Raw genomic sequence first — 20,974 nt, 5'->3', positions numbered from 1 at the left:
GGGCAAAACAAAAATATTCAATAATAGGCCCTATAACAACCCCCCTTCGAAATAAGGCTTTTGGTTGAATTTAAAAATGTGTCCTAATACCGTTTTGAGGGTTAGTTTTTAACAAATGCCCTTAGGAAAATTGGTGGCTAGAACAAGGTTAAAATAGACTGCGCTCCTACACATGGTGTGGCGGTGTATAAACTTTTATTGGGCCAGACCGACCAAGGTTCAAACCTCATCGGTGGCCTTTTCCCCAAATTAGGCGGCGGTAGAAACTTTAAATGCAAAACTTGTAATATTAATTACAAATGTCGGCAGCAGTGCAAAGGCCACCGACCGAATTTTAGAGGCCGGCGATCATGGGTTCAACCTTCAGTATTGCTGACAATGTTAATTTTAATTTTAATTTTAATTTTTTTCCACCTCATCATCTCAAACTTCAATTGGGCATATCTTTCACATACGAGCTCCATTTTTGACGAAATGAATGCCGCTGGAAAGCTCTCAACGAGATCTTCAATTTGAAACCCATTGTTGACCACTTTTGAGATTTTTTTTTCACCTTTCGATGACCTCTGTACTTGGTTTTGACCAAACTTTGACTGGCTATAACTTTTGCATACAAACTCCTTTTATGCCCATTCGAGTTGCATTGGGTGTAGAATTTCAAGGACTTTAAACTGATGCTATTTGGAGTTTTGGAGATACTTCATTTTTTGGTGAAAACATCCCCTAGATAAAAACGTTTCAAATTAGAGTGGATAAAAGTTGTTTTGAGCATAATTCATAACATGAAGTATTGGTTACGGAGTGGACCAGTGGAAATCAAGAAGAAAATGCTACATGGGGTTAGAGGTTATCCAAAAAAAAATGTAGGAAACCATCTTATATAGGCATGTAATTTTTGTCACTATCGGTGTACCCCTTGCTCCTTCGAGTGCAAGTGTTAGTTTTATTTTAAATTGTGTATTTTTTTCATTCTTAAGATATAATTTTACATCTATCCATAAACAATATTGGTACACTTATGACACAAGTTTGAATTGGTCAATAGTGATACACTTATTCTTTCAACACTATATGACAAAATATTTTTACATTTATTAAATAAATTAGAAATCCTAATATGTTCAAATTTAATTTGTTTGATAAATAGAGAAAACTAAAGAATTCATTAGTAGGATTTATTTCACAAAAAGACAAGTCAAATTGTATGAACTTGGGTTTTGCTGGCTACATAAAGAAATTGGCACGAGGAAAGACCCGAGCCCCTTCTCTTTCCTTTCCGAAAGGTCGTGTGCGCTTCAAAATAGACCTTTGACCGACCCCGTCGCAACTTGTTATCAACTGACGTGGCAGGCTCAATCATGAGACGACGACGTGCCATGGAGTTGCGCATCCTTAACAACCTGGAATTTATATGAAGCAGCTAAATTACAGCTAGAAAGCACTTTTCTCTTACAGCTATAATCATGCATGGTATCTAATTAGCTCTGATAGCAAGCCGCTGATAAGATGACGAGGATAAAAATCTTCCGGGAAATTAAACCAGAGCCGCCCCCAGATAACATTCCATTCGGGATTGGTATCCCTGAAAATTAAAGCCAAAACCTAAATAGAACTCTGGAAAGGTACAACCATTCATACTATATATACATACAAGCGATTCAGAGCTTTCAACCATCACAACACACTTTAATCTTCATCGCATCTTACTTAAATTCAATTTCCCCACTTCTATCTCCATTATCAATGGCCACCCTCGTGTATCTCCTCATACTTATGGTCTCATCATCATTCTCCCACCATGTTTCTGCAAATTTATACGGCCATTTTGATATCACATGGGGTGGCGATCGGGCTAAAATGCTCAACAGAGGACAACAGTTGCAACTTTCTCTCGACTGCACCTCAGGTATGACGAAATTAACATCACAGTTAATTTCTACGCATACGAGAAAACTTTATCTGCTGAGCTCCTTCAGCGATCGAACCCCTTTAATGACCGAGCTCCTCAACCATAACTAGACCCTTCAGCGACCGAACACCACTATTTGGTGACTGAGTCCACAACACTTAGCCAAAATACCTCCAACCAAACAGGATTGCAAGCGAGCCCAGGATGCTCATCAATTGTACAACTTATAAATCTTAATAAAGTAATACTAGATCCATTTAGTTTATGGGTAGGAAATAACAATGCCAATAAAATACATAGTTACCAATATAAAGATTGAAATTATTGCATTATATTTAAGAAACAAGGTTTTCAATAATAGGGGGAAATGAGTAAATGATTAAATCCATGCAAACCACAACCTCACCACAACTAACTTAGTCCAAAGATTTCAAAAGGGCAATACAAAATTACATTTTCATAGAAGGTCATGCGTCATATTTAAAAGTGGATTTCTTAAACATTCCCTATAGAGTCATCTCTATCTTCATCTAAATTAAACTAAAGAATGAGAACCCCTTTTCTATACAACTATGGATAGAAAAGCATCCTTATTTTCAGCTGAATCAAAGCAAAGAATGAATAAGGTGTGAGAAAAAGGGAAATCTTTAAGTTTACCTAAAACATATGATTTCTAGTGCTAATAAATCTATAAGTTTGGCACTATAAGATATTTCCACAAGTGATTAGACCTACAAATGGGTGCCAACTACTCGAAATATGAAATACAATTCAACACCTCTTTTGTAGGCATTAAATTTGGAATAGAGGAGACACACAAGAGGCATTGAGTATCTAGTTAGAAGACTCCTTCAAGATTTTGCAAAGTAGAAATCTAAAGGAATTTTTCAGAGAAGTATGGTAGAGCCATCCATAAGATCTACATCAAGTATTATTTTATCTTAGAAGGGGGTGAAAATATGAGTTGGAAAAGTCAATAATTATGCCCTTTGTTCCCAAGTATCTTAATTTGATATTGCAACATGTCTTCATCTTATTAATTGTCCTTATTTCATTCTTCAAGAGTTGTGGGTCGTTAACTTAATCATTGTCTAATGTGACTAGAACATCACATAACTTTCATAGAGGGTCACCTTGTCATTTGTCTTCTACAAGATTTTTCTTTGACAATGAGAGTCACTATTATAAACCTAGACCTCACTGCATTGGCATAAGTTATTAAAACTTATTTTATTAATTGATTGCTCAATATGTTTCCTTTGACACTATGGAGTTGAATTTTACAACATAGACAAGAGACAGAAACTATGAATCTCTTCTATATAGTAAAGGTAGGTATATTGATTATATCATCATGAATGTTAGGTTATATTTATCCTTGTACTCCCTAAAATAGACAAGGTAATAGAGGGGAAAAGTTCATTAGAATAATTGATTTCTATCATAATCATAGAAAAAATCTAGTTAAGGTGTATCCAACCATATATTGGAAGGAAATAACTAATAATTATAAATATGTAAATTAAATTTGTTGAGAATCATATTGAAAAGTATCGTTGTAATAGTAATAAACTGAGTTATCCAAAAAGTGTCTTAGTGATTAACAAAAAACCTTTAACAATATATCATAAAACCAATTTAAGAAATTTCCTTTATTATATCACATGTAGACCTATCTCACACCAAGCAAATTTGTGACTTCTTTATCAACTAGTCAAACCGATGATTGCAAATAGACCAATAAACACATTGAACCAATCAAATTGGTGAACACACTAAATCGGTGATAACACAGCTAGTCAAACTGGTGAACACAACTGAACCAAAATGAGGTATGATTAGGAAGATAAAAACTACAAAGAATCCTTAACAATATTCCAAGACCACAAACAAAAGCTCTTAAAGATGAATGACCATTGCATCATTCTCGCCAAAGTGGAAAATATGAATAGAATGATTTTTCTTTTTGGTTGACACGAGATTTCCAAGAACCCATGATGCTCTTGCATCACTTGACCTCACTAAATTTACATGAATTCTTAAAAATCATCGTAATAATTAATTTCTCAGTATGTTTTCTTTGATACTATAGAGTTGAATATTACAACATAGACATGAGACATAAGATATGAATATAGATTGTAAAGGTAGGTATATTGATTATATAATCATGAATGTTAGATTATATTTTTCCTTGTACTCCTTAAAACAAATAAGGTAATAGTCCATCAAATTTGATTGATCATGCACTTGCATAATTCTATTCATTATCATGTGCATCTCTTACTTGTTTTAAACATTTGAACATGTACAGATATCTGTTAAGCTCTCATAAACTAATTCAGTGTCTAGCCTCCATTGTCATCTCAAAATCTAATTCACTTGGCAATCCTTCAAGCAATCACGCTTCACTTCTTCTCAACTCGATTCAACCTTCTACTTAGATTTGCTAGTTAATAACATCAATCCCAGCTTCAACTTCATAGGTATCTACATATAGGCTCATGGATGGACACACACTTGGAAGTTTGCCTATGTACCTTCTTAAATAGGTAATCATGATATTTTTCTTCTTAAACACCACCATAGATATTAGGGTTTATGATTTGATCCATCAAATTCAATGTATTTGTTCACCATTTCTTTTTTCCTTCTTTTCTAGAAACTTCTCTTGGAATCCATCCCTTAGGTCATTTACCTAATCCTCTCATGAAATTAAATGATCCAACTCATCGATCATTAACTTCAACATGCTTTCCACATCCCAAGAAATCAACTTAGTCAGCTAGAAAATACAATTCCTCGCAAAAAGTTAAAGTGTTGTTCCTCGACCAATACTGTGTTCTGATACTCGATCATCACTGGGTTACTTGGTCACTATAAAATATTTGATTTCTAGCATAATCTTAGAAAAAATCTAGTGAAGGAGTATCCAACCATATATTGGAAGGAAATAACTCGTAACTAAATTTGTGTATTATATTTGTTGAGAAACATATTAAAACTACTATTGTAACAGTAATGAACCGAGTTATCTGAAAAGTACCAGGTTAGTGATTTACAATAAATCCTTTAATAATATATCATCAAAATAATTTAAGAAATTTCCTTTATTATATCACATGTAGACCTATCTCACACCAAGTGAATTTGTGACTTCTTTATCAACTAGTCAAACTAGTGAATGCAAATAGACCAATGAACATAGTGAACTAGTCAAATTGGTGAATATGCTGAATTAGTGATAACATAGCTAGTCGAACAAGTAAGTACAATATAATCAAAATGAGGTATGATCAATTGATAACAACTATATATAGTCCTTAACGATATTCCAAGACTACAACAAAAAGTTCTCAAAGATGAATGATCATCATGACATTCTCACCAAACTGGAAAATAAGAATAGAATAAAAATTAAATTTTTTGGTTAACGCAAGAACCCAAGATGCTCTTACATTACTTAACCTCACTATATTTATAGGAATTCTTAAAAATCATCGTAATAATTAATTTCTTGTCATATTTTCTTTGATACTATGGAGTTGAATATAATTACAACATAGACACGAGAAATATGATACGTTTTAAGATATGAATATGATTAATTATATCATCATGAATGTTAGATTATATTTATCCTTGTACTCCCTAAAAAAAAATGTAATAGAGGGGGAAAGTTCATTAGAATATTTGATTTCTACCATAATCATAAAAAAGATGTATTTAAGGAGTATCCAACCATAAATTACAAGGAAATAGCTCATAATTACATTTAGACATTATATTTGTCAAGAATCATAATTGATCATGCACTTGCATAGTTATATTCGTTATTATGTGCATCTATTGCTTGTTTTGAAAATTTGGACAATTTCTTTGTAAAATATATTAGTCATAATTGAACCTAAGATATATGACAATTGACTTCGTAAAATGAAAACATTAAAAATAGAAACAAATGAATAAAAGCATGTCATAATTTCAAATATTTAGCTAATAGGCTACTTATTTGAGGATCCTCCGTTGGGAAGTGTCCTATTTAGGTTGGAGAAACAAAGTAGTAGTTCAATTTTTGGGACTCCTTTTTTTTTTTTGCAACAGACGGAATATAATTTATGATGGGTATAACACGTGACATAGAGGTAGCAAGGAAAGGGTAAATGTGGCCACAGAGTAGCTGACTAGATTTCAAAAGCATTGCTAAGGGGCATCTGTTAACTAGTTTAAGAGCTACATGCACATGAAGGATTCTAAGTCCCTAATGTGAAGAATTCATAGAATGACACAGAGCTCTTTACTGGTTATAAGCTAGAAATTGAAAGAGGAAATAAGAGTCTGAATACTCTAGTTGTATGCGAAGGATATCACTGCTGTTATTTCCTAACTACAGAGGAGAGATCTCTAAGATTTTTAGGAATTGGCAGAGCTTGTTTATGGAAGTTTCCATGTTTAGCAAGATGCTTGAAAATTACTCACCAATATCTAATCTTCATTAGTTTAGGCTGAGTAAAGCCGGTAACACAGTGCTCTTGAGTAGGTAAGCAATTTTTTGGTTAATCCTTACTTAGGCTATGAAGTTTGACAATATCTAAATAAATTGGCCTCCTTTGCCATTCATAATTCACCTCATGCATTTATCCTATTTAATTTCTCAAAATAGTTCATGACTTTAGTTAGAGAGAATTCTATTTATGCACTTGATTCAAAATAAGTTAAAATGGCCAAACAAACCAAATTTCTTTTACGCAACACACATTAATATCTAGAAGTTGTTAGATATAAATTTAATTTTTTCTTCATAGATTTAGGCAACAATGAATTTCACTTGTCTTGGTGGCTTCCTGTCTCCCAAATCACCTTCATTTTCATTTTACGAATCTGAAGCATATCTCTATGGGCTATTTTTTTTAGTTTTAAGATTAGCTTTATAATAGTGGAATATATAATTTTACTTTTTTTAATATTACTATTATCAGAGTTGGCATAACTTTTTTTTAACTATCTTTTAACAATAACTAACACCTTGTTATATTTATCACACTAGGGAAAACAACAATCAGGCAATTGCAACAATCTTGTCATCATGTCTGAAGAAATTTTTTAACTGATATCTAATATTTTCATTAAGAGGTTGTAATGATCATCTCTTGAGCTCAAGAATTCGGTACCTCTAAAATCCCAATATTTTTAGATCTACTATTCATTTATTATGAATCAATTTGAGATTGGCTTTGGTTCATCTCATTTTACAAGGAAATCTACTTTGGTAGGTTATGTGATACTCCAAATTCTGCCTATTATTTTCTCATTGACTTTGTTGATATGGCACAATATTTGATCAATTAAATAAAAAAACATTAGAAAGCCAAATTATAATTTTAAAATTTATTTTTCTTTATTTTAATTTATATATACATATATTTTACTTTTATGTGACTTATAATTTACTTTTAAAAACTATGATTTAAAGTTAAAGTAGTTTTAATTATTTGTAGAAAAATTATTTATTTAAAAATTATTATTTCATTTTATAATTAATTTCATATATAAAAACTCTTCATCTAAAATATTATGTGTAGTGCTTGCCCCTAGGTCGCATTTTTTGTTATCATTGTCGAACTCTTTTAGGGCTAGTTTTATGTTGATGATTATTACAGTGTTTGCAGTTATTAATGATGATTAGTGAGATGATTTATTATCATATGTGTTTTCTTATGGATACTTACCCCATACTTGCATGTGTATGGTGTCTATGTGTGTTTTCTTTCTGTATGGCATTTCTGTTGTGGTTAAAGAAGGGAGTCGTAGTCACCTGCTAGTTGAGATCTACAAGATGCACCACTTCCTTCCATTGCCTGTTTAGCTTAGTATATGTTGTGCTTGTACATGCATAAATTTTATGCAGGTTGCAGGTACTGAGTATCGACTTCCCTGAATTGCTAGGATGAGCGTACCCTATCCCATTATCTCAATGGTAAGAGAGGGGAGATAAATTCTCAAGTCCAAATCCCAACCCTTTAAGCCATTTGTTCTAATTGAAAATTAGGACAAGTATCTGAGTCAGGTACCCTTCGAATACATCGGATGATGTAATTCGTGATATTAACCCTTTTGGTTTGATTTTGTATGTGTTTTGCTATGATGGGTTTTTGTATTTTATTTTATGAGTCTTTGGTGTATTTTCTATTAATTAAGCCTAATTAAAAGATTTAATTAATGGTTCAATTTAATGAAAAATTAAAATGATATTTTAATATTTATTTTATTTAATTAATTGGAAAATTAATTAAATAAAAAGAATAAATTTGAAGATAAAAGTTGGAATGTGATAATATTTATTTAATTTAATAATAATATATTTAGAGTTCATTTTTAAATAAATGTTAAATAATAATATTGTTTAAGTTAATAAATATTTTATCAATTAAAGTTTTGAAAATAAATTTAAAAAGATATTAAAATTATTAAAAGATTCTAGATCCCATGATGCATGCATGTGATTAAAATATATTAAGATAAAACTAGTGGATTTAATAAAGTGAGTGCATGAGATTTAAAATTAATAAATTAATTTAAAAAGGAGTAAAGTGAATATTGAATAAATTAATGTGCATTATTTTAATATTTATTCACATAGGGGAATGCAAGCTCTTGGAGTTGTCATGTTGACAACACAAGAGTTTGCACTCTAATTATGCACATGTTGTCTACACTTAGGAGTTAGCACATTATTTGAGCACATGGTGTCTACAACATTCTAGACACCTTATCATGTTTATATTCTTATTGTGGAAGTTATGTGCTTTGTTGTCATGCTTATCTCCTAGTTCTTTCTAGACACATTCTAGATGCATCTTAGAGGCCTTTATATAGAGGCTCTCCTAGTGTGTTTGGACAAGCTAAATGCATTCGAGAAGCTCATATGCTTCTACATGCTCATATGCTTCTACAAGCACTTCTAATCACTTTGGGTTTTCGGTTGGTTGATTCTTGGAGGAATGGTGAATGTTGGAGAAGGTAGGGATTTTTCTATGGACTTCTGAGGCATAGCAAATTAGCATCAGTATCCAGGTGCACTCTTGATTTTTGCATATTCCATTTGCACTCTTTCTCTTCCTATCTTCATCGTGTCTGAATATACTCCATGAACGAATCTTCAATCTTGAAATTGGAATCTAGATATGTATGTTAATTTTTATTTGGTTGCGAAGAAAACATTAGGAAACCCTAGTTTTATTTATGAAGGAAATTCATCACAAATTGCCCTGTCACTGTCCCTTACATAGACCCAAACTCATAAATTCATAACTTTTTACCTCGACCAAAGTTATTCGATCGCTCCAGTCAGATTTGGCAGAACTTGGCCCTCTCCAACATATTTCAAATTTGGCTCGATCTAACAGTTCATTAGGGAGATATGGCCCCCGTACTGGGACTGTTTTATTCAATGACAATCATTCCTCCATTTTCCATAACCAAGAGTTCTTTGTGCATAAACTTCAAAACAATAATCTATCAAAGCATGGAATGAATTAAAAAATAAACCAACATAGATCTAAGACAGTTATAATCAAGATTTTATCCAAATGAGAAGTCTTTTCAGCACAAAAAAGCAGACTGTGCCCTTACGGCAGCAAGCTAGGACTTTGTAGAGAATTTAATTTGATATTGTATGAAACTTTGTTACATTGCATCTTTTTGACCAAAGACACCCTACAAACTCCCTACCATTCCTCCCCTCCTAAAACTCATGCTCATCAATGCTAATAATGCATTTCAAACCAGTTGCAACTTCCTCAAACCGGTTGCAGTTAGTTATGACTGTTTACATTTAGTTGAATGTTTTATTGTGTAGTTGACAACATGGTTGTCAACTTTGATAACCTTACATCATTATGCATTTTATTAATATTCCAAAGTATTTTCAAGAGTTTTATCCCAACTTTAAATCCTCAAACCACTCTTAAATCCCATAAACCCTCTACAAGCCTTCTAGGCTTCATTTTGCCAATTTATATTTTAAGGCACTTCCAGTGCATTTGACACCATATAATGGCTCTACTTTCCATATTAAAATAAATTGGACCTTTGAAGGTCTTTAAATAACTCATCTACCTTAGAATCTCGAAGTGAACCCTAGGTACACTAACTCCCAAAATGCCATTAAGGCTACATCATTGATCCTTTTACAAAGTGATCAATCAAAACATTTAAAACATAAACAAAACATTTTTAAGTGACCATTGTGGACTTATTACAATCAAATGACCCTTCAAGGTCATGTTCATCCTTTGATCCCCCTAGGATCTATTTAGTGACCCTAGTTCCTCTAGGCCTTTTGTCCTTGGCCCTGGTGCTCCTGCACCAGTTAATAGTAGAAGAAGTGTAATTAATTATTAGCCAATTTAAGTAAATGGATTTTTAAATGAGGGCAAATTAAAAGAAAAGAGATATTAATAAGTGGAATTAAATAATTGAATTATTAATGAGATTGATTTTACTTAAAATCAATGAGGATTATTTTAAATAAATGATTGTCCTTGAAGTGTTTAAAGGAAATTGTAAACTAAAATATGTGTTTGTATCTTGTTCTTTATGCTAGCCATGTTTGGGGTTTGGGTGGTCCTAGAGTGTTGACCGGTTAGGATGTCTACTAGAGGCTTGGGAGTTATGCGAATGTGATGGCATGTTGATGTTATTTGGTCTTGATTCTTTTAAAATCCAACCATGGTAATGTGATGGCATGCTCTATGAGATGTTTGTATTTACTGATTGTTATTTCTTTCCAGTCTTCTTGTGTGAAGCTGAGGTGTATGTATTTGAGACACTTGACTTAACCATTTTTGAGTCATTGATTAGTTATACTTGGGTTACTTTCCAGTCGCCTTGATGGGACTGAAGTGTTTGTTTTGATCTTGATGATGTGATGTTGTGACATGTTTTGACTTGACCATTTTGGAGTCTTTGATCAGTATTACTTTGAGATGCTTTCCGGTTGCTCGTTGAGAACTGATGGGTATTATGATTATCATTGGATGCTTTTCAGTTGCTAATGGAGATTTGATGTTCTTATTATTTTGATTATCTTTTGGTATTTTTTCAATCGCTTGTATAGGACTGAGGTGATTTTGTGATTTATGATTCCATGAGCCTAGGGTAGGTTATCTACTTGTAGTGTTGGGAAGTGGCTTGCAATGGGGGCCGGGGCCCTAAGTGGCTGCCAGGGTAACTCATTATAAGTTGTTTTAATAAGTGAAAACATTTACACTAAATAGAGATTAAAATGAACCTAATAAGATAATTGTATGTTCTCGTCCATGCCTTGAGTACTAGTATAGACTAGGATGGGAGTAGAGAGAACGCTTGCTTGCGACCTTGCATTCTGTAGTATGGCTCATCAGTATGAGAGGATACTAGTGGCCGCATAGGGATCACTAGGGGGCCGAGGTCTATTGAGAGACTACTAGGGTTACTCTAGCGTGATTCGTGCAATGACACTTTCCCGCTTACATAGTAGGTTTCCTACATGTCATTGTTGTGCCTCTGGGTGTAGATGTCAATCTGTGTGTTGGAACCTTTGAGTTAGTATACTTTTAAGATTCCTAGACCTAAAGAGTATTTGTGTTATGTGATTTGATATCCTATTTGAGACTTGAGACTATCTCCTCAGCGCATTGGGAGTGGGCCATTTAGGTTCCATGCGATCGAGTGGTAGTGCTTTTTCACTCTTATCATTTGAGATCCGTCTGAGACACCGTGGCTGATGCATTCCTTGTTGGCATCTATCTTCATTCTATTCTTGGATTATGATGATGGACATGTATCCTTATATTGATGATTAGCATATGATAGATGATGTTGTTTACTTATCTTATGCCTTGTTTTGCATGATTAGATTTCTGATGCATATGTTGTAGCATGTTAGATTGCTTTCTGCATATGATGTAGTATGTTTTAGGAGTGACATCCCTACTATGATGGTACCGATGATCTCTTCGGCGACTTGGGGTGTTACGCGCAGAGGGATGGCTAGGGCCCATGATGGTCCAATGATGCTATTGACGGTTGGGAGGAACCACACACTTAGTTAGTTGTGTTTTATGATGATTGTTATATCTTTACCGATGGATGGATGTGTCATGTATGTTTGGTTTATTTACTTTATTGCACTTGTATCATAGACTCAATGAGGATGATGTATCTTTATGTTTATATATGTATATTCTTTTAAGCCTTTTGTACCCTGTGTCATGTACAGTGGATGATTGAGCATTTCGAATTTAATTGCCAAGAGGCATTCTGAACAAATGTATATTATGAACATTGGACTTTTTTTATTATTCTTTCATGTGGATGTGGTAGTTGTTAGACTTAGTTTTTATTAGATTAAATATGACTCAACGTCTTGGGATCCTTAAGGAATGTAACTTGATATGTATGCTTATAGTTGATTGTATGTTATTACTTCCACTACTATGTGTTTCATATGAATGGTTTATCTTTCATGATTAAAAAAAAAAAATTGTTTGACAAACTTAGTAAAATTTTAGGTTAATTTTTTTGGATCCCTTGGTGGGGCGTTACATTATGTTTTGAAATAACTAGAAATAAGGTTACAAATTTTTTTATAGAATTATATAATTAATTTTAGAGACAAAAGTACACCTTGAATTCAATGGATTGTCTTTAGAGAGCTATGTTATTAATTTTATAAATAAAACCATTCTTTGAATCTAAAGGACTAAATATATATGTAACAAATTCTAAGAATTTTAAAACTCTTTCTTTGTTGTAAAAGTATAATGGAAAGATTATATTTAAAATAGAAATAACATTAGCTCTACATAATCAAATTTCTTCTAGAGATTTCTTTCAAAAGGGAATTTGCAAGCATATGGTTAAGGTGTGAGAAGGTCAGGAACTATTGTATATGATTAAGAAAGGAAAGTCAAAAAAGGAACAAAAGAAAAAGATAGTGATAAAGATAATTGATTGAAAAGAAAAGAAAGAGGAGAATTTAAGGAGGGGAGAAAAGTATAAGCAAAAGAATAAGGAGAGGATGAGAGGAGAAAGAGGAGGAGGAGAAGTAAAAAAAGAAGAAGGATAAGGAGGAAAGATTAAAAAAAGGAGAATAAAAGATGGGGGGAAGAAGAAGAGGAAGAGAAAGAGGAGGAGATAACGTAGATCAAGACTAGAAGAAAATAAGGAGGAGAATAAGAAAGGAAAGACTTAAAGAATAAAAAAATAGGAAGAAGGAGAAGAAAAAAGGAAAGAATAAGAAGAAAATAAGAAAAGGAGAAGAAGAATAGACCACCCTGGCGACCCTCATTGGAGACTACTCTATTGCATCGCTTTTCCCCACGAGTTAACGTCAGAGTTGTAACTTTGTGGAGAGAGTTGGATCGACTCTTACAACATTGCCTTGTTATTAATTAGCCCCAGTTATGCTTTCGAGTTTTTCGAAACGATTTAACAGGTACTCGCTTGATCTTACTAAGTGGTTGAATCAGTCGAGCAAGCATGCTATTTGATTATAGGTACACTAAACTTTTTCAAACAACACGATTTTGTTTCACCTCTCCACGCAATCAGTTTGTTGAAGCGGTACATTTGTAACATGTATCCCAAGTAGAGAGATCGTTTTTCTCTGTGTAAGATTCCATGAACGAGTTTGTTGAAGCTGCACATTTCTAACATGTATCACAAGGAAGGAAAGAGATTGCTTTTCGAACATCTAATTGCCATTGTAAGAAGACACATTGCGGAGTAATTATATTATGCATCATCCGGAATTAGAATTTCTTCCTCGGCGGGCCAGAGTGGAAATGAATAAATTAAAGCTCTTTCGATGGCAGCAGAAGAACAAAAAGACTTTCGAAAATATAAATTTACTTGGGTAAAGATTTCAATCGTTACAAGTATGGCCTCTTGGGCTGGAAAATTGGTACAAAAAAATGAAGGAATAAAAGAAATCGGTGAAACTTGGTGTAGGATGATCCTTTGAACTCAGTTGAAACTCTAGCGAGCGCATTCAACGGGGAATCCCTGTGGAAACCTCTTGCTGTCTGTACAGTAATTGTAAATCATGTAATTCTTCCTCACCCATTCCAGTTTCTGCTGCTCGCTCGACTCCAACGCCTCTGCAGCGTACCATGAATTCACAGAGCAATCAGAGGAGGCAGAGCATGTCTCCGCTTTGAAGTTTGCATAAGACGCCACAAATGGGGATTTGCTCCAGTCGATCTTCACTGCACCGCCCCTGGTGGCCCACTCGTCGGCGTTCCAGAGGCTCGAATATATTCTCATCGCCTGATTCTTCGGATATGCAACGCCCAAATCCTCGCTGTTCTTGAACACTCTCACTGGCGTTCCATCCACGGAAAACCTGCACAATATCAGAAATACGCATTATTAAGGATGTTAAAAAAGCAGGAGGGCCAGGCCAAAGAGGGCATCTAATATCAACTCACATGATCTGTTTGGGATTCCAGAGGAGGGAGTAGGTGTGGAAGTCTGCGGTGGGGTCGAACCAGAGGTAGAATTGCTGCTCCCGATTTCCTTTGCCCTGAGAGAACACATTGGTGTGCATTATGTACGGATCCCCCGACAGATTCCCCAGGAACTCGAAGTCTATCTCGTCGTGTGTAGCCCCTTGCGAGGAGAGCTGAAGCAGAACATGAACATTTTATTAGGTCATGCTCAAATTCCCACTACAATACAAATACCGACTACTCCGAATAAAGAATGAATTGGAGGGAGAGAGACTTACATAGTATGCGGTCACAGTTCCGGCGGAGTTACCAGGAACAAGCTTGATTTGCATATCAATTTTGCCAAAGAGATATTCATTCTTCGATTGGAACCCTGCTCCTGTTTCCATACAAGAGAGGCAGAGGAGGAGATAAGAATCGGTTCATCATACGTTAAAGAACACGCACACACATGTATAGAAGCAGTAAGCAAAAGAGATGAATGAAAAATACCAGAGGACTGATCGAGAGTGAGCTGCAAGTGTTGGCCATTGTCGAGAACCTTAGCACGGTCGTTTCCCCATGTGATTTCGAAGTCGCTGTAGAAATCAGCAGAAATAAGGTGGGAGGAGGAGATAAGAAGGGTTAGGAGCAGGAAAGATGGAAACAGATCCATTTGAAACTTGCAGGGACAAGAGTAGCAGTTGTATTAGTGTGATTCAAGTGCCGAATGGTGATGGCTGATGAGGAGAGTGAATGGTATTTATGTATGTATAGGTAGGCACTACTAGAGTGAGCGTCGTCAGGTAGGGAATGGAAAGTGGCCAGAAATTTCACAGAGTTGTTGAAGTAGTGGATGAGTTGGAGCCCGCTTTGTATTTAGATATTAGAGGGTAGTTGGGTTTTGTTGCACGCGGAGTTACAGCCAGCAGAGGAGGGAGAGTGTTTCGGGTCATACGGCAGGCTTAGCTGTGTTCATTTTAAAACAGTTGTCGTCAAAACAGTTGTCTTGGATGTTGACCAGCAGACGTAATCAGCTGAAGCGTGCAGGTAACCCAAAACGTTTATTACACCATATTTCAAAACAAGGGGGCGTGGGATTTCCACGTTGTCATCGTGTCCGTACTAATCCTCATGTCAAAGTGGGGGATAACAGGCAACAAACCGTCAAGTTCTAATGAAACCCAATTTCATTAAAACAAAACACTTGGGATGAGCATGACACCGCTACACTGGACAAATCGCAACGCTATATACTTCAGCATGTAATTAGTGTTCAAGAAAATATGGAAGGTGCTCCGTAGGGAAACATACCAATGCGTCACTGTAGAATTTGACGGGAAAATATTAGTATCTTGCATTGAGGAAGCAATTTTTTGGCGAGGGGAGGTTTCTTGGTGGAAGAAAGTTTGGAATAGTTTTTTATGGTCTAAGTGTAACTTTTTCCTTTGGATTCTGGTTTACAATCATTGTCTTACTTGGGATAATCTCTGCAAGCAAGGCTTCCAAAGGCCTTCCATCTGTGTTTTTTGCTGCAATAGTGAAGAGACTGTATCTCACCTTTTTTTCTAGTGCCCCTTTGCCAAACAAATTTGGCACTTCTGGTGGAGTGTGTGGGGATGCACATGCTGGCATGTTTCTTTTTTGTCTGAATTTTGGGACCATTTGGGCCATTCCCCTTCCAAGACTTCTTTTCTTCAGGTTGCTTGGACTATTGGCCCTTCCCTTATTTTGTGGCATGTTTGGCTTGAGAGGAATAGGAGGATCTTTCATGATTTGCAGTTTGAGATCAAACACCTATGGGAGAAAATTATTAATTCTTTTTAGGAAACACTCCTTGCTAAATGTGACATTGGTGGGGGTTTGGATCCTAGAGATGCTGGTATTTTCTCTCGCCTCTCCTTTCCTCTTCAAGGTTGCACTTCCTCGGTCCCCCACACCCACTATGGGAATAGAGCTAAGCAACACTTTCAACCTATTAATCATCAGGGACATTGGTCTCCTCTTGAGGCAGGCATTCTTAAAATCAACACTGATGGTTCTTCTCATGGAAATCCTGGTCCGGCTCATATTGGGGGAGTTGGGCGTGATAGTTTTGGTGATATTTAGTTTCTATTTTCTATATACAAGGGTTACCATACTAATAACCTCACGGAAGCCCTGACTATCTTGGTTGCAGTGGAATAGTGTTGTCAACGTGGCTGGAAACGAATCATCTGTGAGACTGACTCACAGGTGGTTGTGAATTTATTGAATAAAAAGAACCTTGTGCATGTGGATTGGCATTTGGCTCTGGTTATTCAGCAGATCATTCAGTTATGCAATTCTTTAGATTCTGTGTCTTTTATGCATATACCTTGTGAGTGGAACGGTGTGGCTGATTGTCTGGCTAAATGGACCTCTGAGCAAGGGCCACTTGGAATATTATTGATCATAGGATGCTTCCCCTTGATTTGTCTTAGATGCTGGTTCAACTTGTGGACCAGGATAAAGCTTTGTAGTTTCCTTTGTTTCTTGTGTTGTTCTACTCTCATATGAAAAATTGGACTTTAATTTCATACAACTAGTTAATCCTCCTACTCAAAATTTATATACTGATTCCATTAGCTAATATTAGATATTCAACCAAGTGGGTAGAAGTGAAATTGACAAATAATTGCAGCACATGAGCATTAATGATGTTTAAGAAATATGGGATCAACATTGGAATGTTTTAAAATGTCCATTAAATGTTACTAGTGTCCAACAAATATACTTCATAATTATGATACATCATACACTAGGCTTATTGTACAACATTGTTTTTTATAATAAAGTAATATGAGATCTATTTAGTTTACAAATTGGATGAAACAACAACAATACCCCCCCCACACACACACAGATGTATATATATATGCGCGCCCGCGCGCGCGCACACACACATGTATGTATGTATGTATAAAGGTGGAAATTATTGGAGCGTTGAGTATAGCAGAATATCTAAAAGAAGATTAAAATAGCTAAAAATGTAAAAAAAAGAAATACTAAAGATTCAATGTTGGACATGCGGTGTAAACCATCTCCAACGAAATTGTCCTTGCATGCACCCTTATTGTGAGAAATGTGGTAAGAACAATCATACGAATGATAGTATGTGCAATCCCCAATAATAAAATAATAAAAATACCAAAGCTTCCACTCCAAATATGAAGGTTTGTGCAGTTTTAGATATAAGTATTATAGGCTACCAATCTTCTTCAATTAAAATTAAAGGTTCTATAAACAAGCACCTTATTATTTTTCTTGTTCATTTAGGAATCGGTCGTGACTTTGTTTCTTTTAAAAATAGAAAATACTGAGAGGGGGCGTGAATTAGTATTCCAAAAACTTTTGTCCAACTATGGATATCTTTAACAACCTTTATTAGAAATAATTCTAGTAATAATTTAGCATAGTTGTCTTTGTTCAAATGTTCCATGCTCATCTCTCGTTTCTCTCTTTTTAACATTTCATGTTTAGCTAGTTTTAATTGCAAGCAGAGTGACATTCTAATATCTATTAGTTTCCATATGTACAACTTCTTTAACACCCAATTTATATACAAATATATACTTTGAAAATATTTTATTATTGGTTATATGGTGTGTGCGCTAAAATTAGGGTCTAATATACATATTAAATATGTTCTAATATATGTCCACAATTTCTTTACTATTTTTATTTCATTTCCTGGTACGAAATTCTATGTGAAAAATAAAAATAAAATATTATATATTTATATAAAAATTATAGAAAAATAGTACTAGTGTTTCTCAAGGTATACTTACAGATTGAAGAAGACATAATTCACATTTTCGTACTTTATTAGAAATCTTATTATATGGTAATATAACATTATATTTAGTTTTTTTTGAATTTATATAAAGTTGTAGGAGATTTATAAAGATATGTTTATTTATTTTTTTGATTTAGATTTATACAAAAATCTTTTTCATATAGTAAACCAATAATTATTCTTTTAATTTAACATTTTGTATTGCATATTTATTTCATGTAACAAAAGGTTTCAAAGTTAAAGGAAAATATATACTAATAAATTTAGAATAATAATATTTAACAAATTATTTACTCGATAGCACCAAAAAAAGATATATCTCTGAATTTGATTTCCAACTATCCTCAAAGACATATTGTTAACTACATCATGAGAATTTTATTTTCTTTTTTTGATACGTTAAGTCAACCTTCTACATGTAATAAGTCTCAAATCAAACAAATAACTAGACACGAGTAACTAAGATCATTCAATCTAATTAAAAGCTTGTCATGCCAACTACTAAGACTTCACTTAACTTTTACCTCAAAATCAATCACACAAAGACATGAACCTTGGCCCTTGGCCCTTGCCCCCTTATTTTCTTGAGGACTAATTACATGCTGAAGCATTGCATTGCGATGTGTACCATGCAACGGTGTGATGCTCATCCCAAAGACGAAAGGGTGTTTTAATGACATTGGGCTGCATTAGAACTTGACGGTTTGGTGCCTGTTTAACCCTACTTTTAGCTGATCCCGTAAACCTTGGATTGGATTAGTACGGACACGATGACAACGTGGAAATCCCACGCTGGAACCCGCCCCCATTGTTTTGAAATATGATGTAATAACGTTTAGGGTTACCTGCACGCTTCATCTGATTACGTCTGCTGGTCAACATCCAAGACAACAATTTTGACGACAACTGTTTTTAAATGAACACAGCTAAGCCTGCCATATGACAAGAAACACTCTCCCTCCTCTGCTGGCTGTAACTCCGCGTGCAACAAAACCTAACCACCCTTTAATATCTAAATACAAAGCGCGCTCCAACTCATCCAGTCCTTCAACAACTCTTTGTGAAATTCCTGGCCACTTTCCATTCCCTACCTGACGACAGTGCCTATATATATATACATATATACCATTCATTATCCTCATGAGCCATCACCATTCAACACTTGCATAACACTACTACAACTGTTACGCTTTCTACTCTTGTCCCTGCAAGTTTCCAATGGATGTGTTAATTACATGTTTCCTCCTCCTAACCTTTCTTCTCTCCTCTTTCCACCTTGTTTCTGCTGATTTCTACAGCGACTTTGACATCACATGGGGAAATGATCGCGCTAAGATTCTCGACAATGGCCAACACTTGCAGCTCTCTCTCGATCAGTCATCAGGTATACTTTCATTCATCTCATTTGCTTACTTCACGTGTGTGTGTGTTGTTTACAGTCTGTGGAACCGATTCTTATCTCCTTCCCTACCTCTGCTGCATGAAAACAGGATCAGGGTTCCAATCCAAGAATGAATATCTCTTCGGCAAAATTGATATGCAAATCAAGCTTGTTCCTGGTAACTCCGCCGGCACAGTCACCGCATACTATGTAAGTCTCTCTCGCTCCAGTTCATTCTATATTCCTCATATTCGGAGTTGTCGGAATTTGAGCATGGTCTAATAAAACGTTCATTTGCTGCCGCAGCTCTCCTCACAAGGTGATAAGCACGATGAGATAGACTTTGAATTCTTGGGAAACCTGTCCGGAGATCCGTATATTATGCACACCAATGTGTTCTCTCAGGGCAAAGGCAACCGCGAGCAGCAATTCTACCTCTGGTTCGACCCCACCGCAGACTTCCACACCTACTCCCTCCTCTGGAACCCCAAGCAGATCAAGTGAGTTGATACTAATGTCAAATCCCTCCTAGTAGATCGACCAGTGAATGCCCCATTTGGCCTAGTCCTCTACTTTTGACATAAGCTTCGTAGCTAACTAATAATGTGTATTTCTGATATTGTCCAGGTTTTCTGTGGATGGAACGCCGGTGAGAGTGTTCAAGAACAGCGAGGATTTGGGCGTTGCGTATCCGAAGAATCAAGCGATGAGAATATATTCGAGCCTCTGGAACGCCGACGAGTGGGCGACAAGAGGCGGTGCGGTGAAGATCGACTGGAGCAGAGCACCATTTGTGGCGTCTTATGCAAATTTCAAAGCAGAGACATGCTCTGCCTCCTCCGATTGCTCTGTCAATTCATGGTACGCTGCAGAGGCTTTGGAATCCAGCGAGCAGCAGAAACTGGAATGGGTGAGGAAAAATTACATGATTTACAATTACTGTACAGACAACAAAAGGTTTCCACAGGGATTCCCCGCTGAATGCACTCGCTAGAGTTTCAACTGAGTTAAAAAGGATCAACCTCCACCTAGTTTCGCCGAATTCTTTTATTCCTTCATTTTTTTTTGTAGCGATTTTTAAGCCCAAGAGGCCATACTTGTAACGATTGCAATCTTACCCACGCAATTATATATTTTAGTCTTCTACCGCCATCGAAAGAGTTTTAATTTATTCATTTCCACTCTGGACTGCCACAGAAGAAATTCTAATACCGGATGATGCATAATATAATTCCGCAATGTGTGTTCTTACAATGGCAAGATGTTAGAAAAATAATCTCTTTCCTTGTTATACAAGTTAGAAATGTAGAGCTTCAACAAACTTGAGTACATGGAATCTTACAAAGAGAAAAATGATCACTTTACTTGGGATACATGTCACAAATGTACCTCTT

The 20,974-nt window shown here is 35.2% G+C and overlaps 2 protein-coding genes across 2 annotated transcripts; one reads left to right on the top strand and one right to left on the bottom strand.

Moving 5' to 3' along the window:
- Positions 1–13,784: 13,784 nt before the first annotated feature.
- On the bottom strand, positions 13,785–15,120 carry LOC149564103 (xyloglucan endotransglucosylase protein 1-like). Its single transcript, XM_089827183.1, has 4 exons — positions 14,896–15,120; positions 14,682–14,782; positions 14,383–14,576; positions 13,785–14,297 (listed from the first exon to the last, which is right to left on the bottom strand). The coding sequence occupies exons 1-4, from the start codon at positions 15,056–15,058 to the stop codon at positions 13,931–13,933; spliced, it is 825 nt and encodes a 274-aa protein (XP_089683309.1). The 5' UTR covers positions 15,059–15,120; the 3' UTR covers positions 13,785–13,930.
- A 4,120-nt stretch (positions 15,121–19,240) lies between these two features.
- LOC149564102 (xyloglucan endotransglucosylase protein 1-like) lies at positions 19,241–20,732 on the top strand. The gene is made up of 4 exons (XM_089827182.1): positions 19,241–19,583; positions 19,690–19,790; positions 19,887–20,080; positions 20,208–20,732. Exons 1-4 carry the CDS (start codon positions 19,418–19,420, stop codon positions 20,572–20,574), a joined length of 828 nt encoding a protein of 275 aa, XP_089683308.1. The 5' UTR covers positions 19,241–19,417; the 3' UTR covers positions 20,575–20,732.
- Positions 20,733–20,974: the final 242 nt, after the last annotated feature.

Source organism: Cupressus sempervirens, chromosome 4 (genome assembly GCF_028749045.1).
Source record: "Cupressus sempervirens isolate cs-2001-9-10 chromosome 4, ASM2874904v1, whole genome shotgun sequence".
Classification (NCBI taxonomy): Eukaryota; Viridiplantae; Streptophyta; class Pinopsida; order Cupressales; family Cupressaceae; genus Cupressus; species Cupressus sempervirens.
This window is presented reverse-complemented; position numbering and strand designations above follow the sequence as displayed.